Source organism: Sitodiplosis mosellana, unplaced genomic scaffold, assembly GCF_009176505.1.
Source record: "Sitodiplosis mosellana isolate CC-2019 unplaced genomic scaffold, AAFC_SMos_1.0 Smas_scaffold_6197, whole genome shotgun sequence".
NCBI lineage: Eukaryota > Metazoa > Arthropoda > Insecta > Diptera > Cecidomyiidae > Sitodiplosis > Sitodiplosis mosellana.
Genome location: NW_022601438.1, coordinates 1,246,390 through 1,254,515, shown reverse-complemented (window position 1 = coordinate 1,254,515; position 8,126 = coordinate 1,246,390). Strand labels below are relative to the sequence as shown.

At 36.6% G+C, this 8,126-nt stretch overlaps 1 protein-coding gene across 1 annotated transcript; it reads right to left on the bottom strand.

Annotated features, from left to right (window-relative positions):
- Positions 1 to 6,478: 6,478 nt before the first annotated feature.
- LOC129577555 (profilin) lies at positions 6,479 to 8,044 on the bottom strand. The gene is made up of 2 exons (XM_055464873.1): positions 7,508 to 8,044; positions 6,479 to 7,141 (listed from the first exon to the last, which is right to left on the bottom strand). Exon 2 carries the CDS (start codon positions 7,123 to 7,125, stop codon positions 6,745 to 6,747), a length of 381 nt encoding a protein of 126 aa, XP_055320848.1. The 5' UTR covers positions 7,126 to 7,141; positions 7,508 to 8,044; the 3' UTR covers positions 6,479 to 6,744.
- Positions 8,045 to 8,126: the final 82 nt, after the last annotated feature.

Here is an 8,126-nt window from a genome sequence, read left to right as displayed (position 1 = left end):
TCAGTGAGTATAATTTCATTCAAGAAGTTTTAGTTGCATTGTGGATGGACGAATTGGATGATGTCGTTAGAAAATAGATTGTCGCTTGTCATTGCTGTACAGTTTGATGAGTGTAATCATCATCCCAAAAAAAAAAATTATATTATTGCTCCCTCATGACTCAACAACGGTAAATGTTGACCGAGAACAAAATCCGACCGTTGCATATTCATCGACCGTTGAAAACAACAACAACAACAACGAAAAACGCCACACGAAGCCATAAATCTCACTGCAATTGCAATGGATTGTAACTGTTTCTATTAAATAAATCTAATAATATTTGACCCGGAACGTGAATAGCATCAACAACGAATCAGACTCGTCCATGTACAATCCAATCTTTGTGAGTGGTTTTTGTTGTTGTAGCTGTTGCTTCCCTCATCAGTTTATCTCAGAAGTGAAGCGCATCAAATGGCCGGCACAAGTGCAAAGTACCACTCAAATGCCTCTCTCATTCTCATTCTCCTTCTCTGCCGCTCTCTCAGTTTATTAAATTTAAAGTACATACTGACAGTCGAGCCGATGAACAATATGTAAAATGAAATGAATATCGTTGACTTGAAAGCCGGGACAAGAGACACAGGTGATTTGTATCATGTGTTTGTAAACCGTATAAATATGAATGCTATTTACAAGCAATTACTCATATTATGACTTCTTTTTTTCATCATATGGCATTTTCCACCTATTTTCATTCGCTCTCTTCAAAATTTGATTCATTTAGGATTTTAGCGCGAACGCGCGCTCATGGTAATTATAAACAAGAACGTGCGCGATTTTATTATAAAAAGTACAGCGCAATACAATAAAAAATAACAGCGAAAAATCATGGAAACTGTGAATGTCGGTAGGAAAAAAAAAAACGTTCGATTTAGGTATTGCAATGAATATTTATTAGGCAACCAACGTGCAATATGTGTCTGAGGGCAAATGAGAAAGGGAGTCAAAACTTAAAATAAAGAAGAAGAAAAAATGAATTATTGAGTCCCCTCGAATCATTCCATTCGGCACAACAAATTCAAATGTTTACGCTTCCTTCTCCGTGCAACACAGAGAGAGAGATGCACACATTCAACTTTTCAAAAATAGACGTAAATGTTTTATTTTTTTTATTCTCTCGTTTTGCTTGTCATTAATTGTCATATACTTGCACAGGTATATTCGGGCACTTGAAAATTCATTACTACTGCCATTTGGTGTGTACAAATCGTAATGCTTTAGCTATTAAAATAACATAATTATGTTTTCTTCTTGTTGAAATTTCAATGAAATACATTGGAAATGTGGTGTCAACATTTGTTTCAGTGTCATGAATATGAAGTGACTCATAATTTGATAAAAATCAATGAATAGCATTTCGAAAACGTGTCACGAGCATAATTCAGCGAAGAACCACATTGTATTTTTTCGCAAAAAGTCGCCGCAGTAACAACAACATGCACATAAGCTTTTCAAATCACAATTGAATCACCAATTTCAATATATACACGCTCCAATCAATATAGAGACGGCGGACGCCATGAAAAAAGGTAAAGTGTTTTTTTTTTTTGACTGGTGAGCTTGCTACCATGCAGGAGCAGCACTCGGTTTTTAAAATTTGTTGACATTTTGATTGGCAGCTTGGGTTTAAAATCATAGAAAACAGTGCAAGCCATTGCAAAAGGAGGAAGACTGTAAATGAGTTGTATGGCATGGAATGGATGGCATAGAATCTGAATCAGAATCGATATGTTGATGTAAGATGCGACTTCTAATTGATTGCTATTAACCAATGTAAATAAAGTGTCGGTTACAAAGGGTTTCTATGTTTTATACGTCGTCGATTCGATCGAACTCATTCACTGAGCTGTGTGTGTGTGTGTGTGTGTGTTCAATGCTCATTGTTTCATACATGCCTGCCGTTTTATTGGCATTGTCTTTTGGTTTGGATTGTCGCATCACCGTAAATGGTATATCAGAATCAATGAAAAAGAATAACAACAACAACGGGAGAAAATAAAGACTTGAGTATGGAGATGAGACAATTTTGAAACGCGCTTGAATACAAATAATTTATGTAATCGGCCAAACAAAGCCTCTAACAATAAGAAAAGAAAATAAAAATGTGCACAAACAATAAATTCGGTAGTAAATGCTCAAGACAGTCAGAGAGAGAGAGAGAGAGAGAGAGAGAGAGAGAGAGAGAGAGAGGGATAGGGAGAGGGAGAGAGAGAGGGAGAGAGAGAGATAGTTGAATGAGTATCAGCCAGAATGTAAGCGCATATATCTTGCGCACGTTATGTATGCGACAGAGCACCTTTAGCTTTCCGCCGTTGCTGTCGCTGTTGCTGCTTCGAATCTAATTTTTGCATAGCTCATTCGAATTCGTCAGCGAAATATATTGTTCTAAAAGGTGTATATCAGTTGTGTGGTGCCAGTGGTACTAACAAAGCGCAATGCACACAAAATGTCTATCTCACTCTCTTCCGAAACCGTGTCGGCTCTAACACCCGATGGATTTTATGTTGTGTGTTGTATATACTCTCAACATTGCGCACCAACAGCGCTCTCTCTCTCTCTCTCTCTCTCTCCCGTTCACCCCGTCCACTCGCTAGATTCATCATAGAAACCAAGCTACTGATATCTTTCCACATTCCACACACAACGCAATATTCAAACAACAATTGTAGCCGGTATTTTGATGCAGCAGCAGCTGTATGAACTTCAATCGACAACGACGTTCGAAGACAGAAAAAAAAACAGCAAACTGTCTTTCTCTTTCCCCATATTCATTCGCGTATCTTCTTTTCGATTCGAATGTACCGAAGAACTTTTTCATTCTATCCCTCTCTCTCTCTCTTTCCCTCCCTCTCCATCTCTACGGCCATTCTATTTTGGTTTCCTTTTTTTCATTTCAGATAATTCCACTGTGTTGCTTCTAACGATTGAAACAATAACGAACAAAAAATTGCTCATTGTTTCATCTATCGTTTCGTATTTATGACGAATGAGATTATCAGAGAACGGGGATAAAATGAGTCCGAGTGTGAATAACAATTTGTTGAACGGCCAGCACAGCAAAAATTGTCAACGAGAAAAATATTTCGTTTTATTTTTCTTCTTTCATTGAGATAACGACTATTATGATTAAATTTCATATCATTCAAGTGTATTTATAAATAACGGCAATTGCATTGCATACAGCCTCTCTCTCTCTCTCTCTCTCGATTCAATGGAAATTATTTAAATGTGATTTCATTCGTACAAAACTTCAAGAACAAACATAAAATGAGCAAGCGAAAATAAAAAAAAATCGAACAGAAAACGAACGAACAGAACGAGCACGTAATCCATTTCAACGCATGAGAATATTCTGTTGCTCAATCACCTTGAGCATCATCTCTCTACACGAGTCAAAATAGATCACTATTCAAATGATCCGCGGTGGCCACCATCTCATATCTCAACACATTTCGAAACAGCTCTTTCTGTTCTGTACAAAGAAAAAGAAAACAACGATTTTCAAATACATACACACACGTGTAAAAAAAAAACACGTTTAGAATTAGAATGACAAGAATGTAAGAGAATGGATGCGAGAAAAGAAACTGCTCAGCGTACATGGTCCTTTTGTATGAGCACAGAGAGCAACAACAACAAAAAATGTTAATACAGCGAAGCAACCGAATGGAGAAACACAACATATAATATAGTGCTAGGCGATGTCTCTCCTATTGCTTGCGTATTGATCGATAACATTTAAATGCCATGTAGCGCGCGTTCTCTCTCCATGTGAGATGCAAACAACAGTAGTGTTGTGTGCACTGGTAGCATCATTTTCTTTGTTTATGACAAGTTCAAAACGAAAGAGTGGCATTGCAGTTCGTACAAGAGCAGCACAAACAACACAGAATGACGACGAAGAGTGAGAGTGAAGGAGAAGGATGACATAGAAAAGGCTAGAAAATGGCATATTCCGAATTAAATGGCATTTTTACATTACGATTGACGTGGAGAAATGAGATTTTCTATACACGAACACGAATAATATTGATCTCGCCATACACTGTGGCTTGACTTAAACGGACCAAACAGAAACAAGAAAGTTAAACAATCGCTGTAATTGCAGTTAAAAGCGTATAACACTTGTCTTCGCTACAAAATCACGACATGGCATCGATTGCCGTACTATCGGAGAGAGAAAATAAATTGATTATCGGTTGCATTGAACTTTAATTGACCGAGAATTCGAAATTCTGTCATATGAAAAATCTCCAATTCAACAACAAGCGGTCACTGGCCCATGGTCTGTCGCATGAACAAGAAGTTGGAAATTTCCGGGTTCCACTCGCTTTTTTCTATGATTTTTTTCCGTTTTTTGTCTATGATTTTGTTTTTTTTTTTTTTGCAAAAATTGCAAACAATGTCAAGGCCACACCCATTCAGCAACAGCTGCATTGATTTCAGGCATTCATTTTTTGTGTTTGAGTATGTATTGTCGAGTGTGTCATAAGACCCAAGAATCGATTTGCCGGTTTTTAAACTCTTGTACTGCTGAATAGTTAGTACTGTACGGTTATTGCTGTTCTTTTGCTTAACTTCAACTCCATTTGTTTCGTCGTTGCACTTGTTGTTTATTGCTTCTTCGGCTACGTTTGTCTAGTTGTCGTCGTCGTTGCTGCTGCTGCGCTCCATATGTGTATGCAACGTGTTTCTCGGATAATTCTCTCACTCTTTTGCCCCGTGTGTGTACTTGTGTGGCGCACTAGAAGAAATACAGGATGCGCGTATATATTTTACTCGACTTTGTTTCTGATCCGTCGCTTTATTTTCCATTGAAATGGTTTGTCAACGAATGAATTCACATGATATGAGCCGTGAATATTTATCACATTCACATCGCAGATATCACACTTTTCGAAAGAAAAAATAAAATGAACGGCCGAAGAGAAAAGAGATTGTGTGTTGCACATATAAGAAGAATGAAAAAGTGAAGCAAAAAACAAGAACGTTGTTGTGTTATTTAAAAACCAAATGGAATTATGCCAAAATGTTGGATATATTGCCGTCATCAGCCGCGAAAAGGAGATCAAGAGAAGACACAACAAAATCAGCCAAAATTCAAATAATAAAAGAAACGACACACTTAGCCATCTCTTAGCGCTGATTGAAAATGCTGTGTGTATGTGTGTAATTCCGACTGTCGAGGAAAATTCGTCGTTTTGCTCGATTCATGGTCGACGTCGGAGCGAAAGCATATGGGAGTCCGAATGTGTGCTTAGCTGTGTGTCTGTATTTGTGTGTAAAAAAAACACTTGAGCGTCGCGTATTTTTGGTTTTTAAAATACCATGTTAATCACAGAAATGAGGACGAAAATTGAAATGATCACATATTTATTTAAAAGAAGAAAAAAAAAAGAAGCCAGCAAGCATGAACGAAAGCTGACGAGAGGAAAAAAACACACAACAAATCGGTACGAAAACAAAAACAAGCCAAAGGAATGAACAGCGCAACACTAAAAAAAGAGCTAAACAAAAATTGTGTTTTTTTTTTCTTCGCCGTTTCAACAGAGAGTAGCAAAACTGCTAATAAGCATTCAAAACCAAAAGACACATATAATATTCGTAATTCGTTTTTCATAGCATTGGTGATACAGGCTATGAATCATTGCACATTTGTTTCGACAACAAATAAATTATATTAGATGTAGAACGGACGATCAAAACGATTCAGTCGATGATGATACATATGGCGATTTAGCGTTTCTTCGCCGTCGCCGTCGCCGTCGTCGTCGTCGTCATTGTTGCTGTTGTTGCTACTATTTTTTTTTCTATTAATTTTTCGTAGATTCTTTCTCGATCAACTCGTTTGCGACTAATATTTTTTCCTCGATTTTCTATAATATACAATTTATACGTATATGATAGATGTTTTTTTTTTATTTAAAAATATCTACATGAATAACCTCAAACAGCAGCAAAATCTCAATGATACGCACACACATTGGCGCATATACAATTGAATGGAGAGAGAGACGACGAATGAGTCATATCTTTGTCGCTTCACTGTTGTGTGTTGTGTGTGTGTGTGCTCTCTGTTGCTGTTGTACTCTATGCCGCTTACTCTATATGGCCTTTGTGCAATATGTGCTCTTCATTTTCGAATAGCATTTCTTCAACTTTTTTTTTTTTGGCTGTTGCTCTCAATCAAATAGTTTTCAACGCCGAAAAGCGTTTAAGTTTCTTTACCATTATGTTGATGCACGTTGATCCATGTACAATTTTTTTTAAATATATATTTGGTAGTTTTTATTTTAATTCTTCTCTCATTTCATTGATGTATCAACCAACTATTGAATAGCGAGCGTTATTATAGAAATATATGTATGAATGCTACACAAAACCTGGAATGAGAACGGGACTTTTGCTGGCGAATCAAACACTGCTCGGTCGGCTGTTTTTTTTTTAGCTTTTTTTCATCTTATTTTTTATTACGATCATATTAAAGTTACAAAATGGATTATTCGCAATGGATTTTTTTTGATGTTTTAAATTTTATATTGATTATCTGTGTGTGATCGGCTATTATTTTTGTGTGGTGTGTGTATGTTGCAATCATTTTGTTGTTGTTGTTGTTGTTGTTATTATTAATATTACTCTTGTTGTTGTTGTTTTTTTGTTGTTGTTTGCTGGCCGCGGCTATCGCTGCAGTTCGGCATCGGCTTAATATCCACACGTAATTAGGTAATCACCCAGTTTTTCGACGATTGATGCAGCTTGTTGTGGCTGAACTGGATCTTCATAGATGGAAACTATGACCGCTTGAGCAGTTTTCATGCAGTGTACACCATTTCGGCCGAGCTTTGCTCGAATGACACGATCCGTTCCTGACAAATAAATGTATCGCTGACCGGCTAATGTAACACCGCCATTTGCAAGTATGTCTGGTTTGTCAAAGCCTTGAAGTAATTTGGCAATTTCTTCTTTGGTTACTTCAAAGTTATCCGATTTTGCCCAGATTCCGCCGTCGTGTCCAGCAATTGCTGCTTTCGATACGCATTTGGAAGCCAAAAGTTGGTTGTCAACGTAATCTTGCCAGCTCATATTTGTTGTAGTCGCTCTGTGTGTGTATGTGCGCGTTCGGGGCGAAGACGGGTACAATCCGAGAAGAAATGGAAATGGATTTTTGTATTAGTTGAAAACGAATTTAAATGGTCGTTGAATATTTTTTATCTTCTGGATATTTAATTAAAATAAAGAATTTCGTAGAACTGAATATCGTTTTTCTTGGTACTGAGTTACAGTTTGCTCTTTGAAATTGAAATTGAAATAAATTCTCTTTTTTTAGTCAAAATGCAGAAAAAAAATCAAACTCTATTTTACAAAACTCTTCAGTACTCTTATTTTTTTTTTTCTTCGCTCGTTTAAATTCTATGAACGTATCGAAGATTTAACCATATATAATTGGAAAAAAATACCACCGTACTTGTTTTCTTTCTTGCTACAAATAACTTTCTTGTCTTGGTGCGCTAAAGTTGTCGTCCAAATTGGCAAAAAAAATCTCAACAAAAACTTCTCGCTGTCGAACGCCACAGGAACAAAGAGAAAGAGATAGAGAGACACTCAAAAAACTTGTGGTAATTGTTGCATAAAACCGAACGAACGAACTGTATGTATTTGTCGGATCGAAAATTTGCGCAAATTTTTTTCTTTCTTCCTTCTTCTTTCTTTCTCGATTCTCTCTCGCCCACAAAAAAAATTCGAAAATTCAACTCTCAGTGAATATATTCTCAGCGTTCGTTAAAGCGTCAACCGCACTTTCAATCACTAATAAAACTAATTTATTTTGTGTTTCGGTTTTTCTTTTTGGAAAAATATATATGAAAATTGCTAAAAATAACTCTTCGAAATAAATTTGATTCGTCACTCTCAGACTATTTCAGTATACGCCTTTTTGTTATAGCTGCTGAGAAGAAAGAATTCAATATATATTGGTAGTAATGGCGCAGGGATATTAGAGAGAGAGACAAATGGTTTTTTCTTCAGACTTGCTTGCTTGCTGGTGGTGGTGATGTACCAATGTGTTAGTTTGTACTAAAAATTTC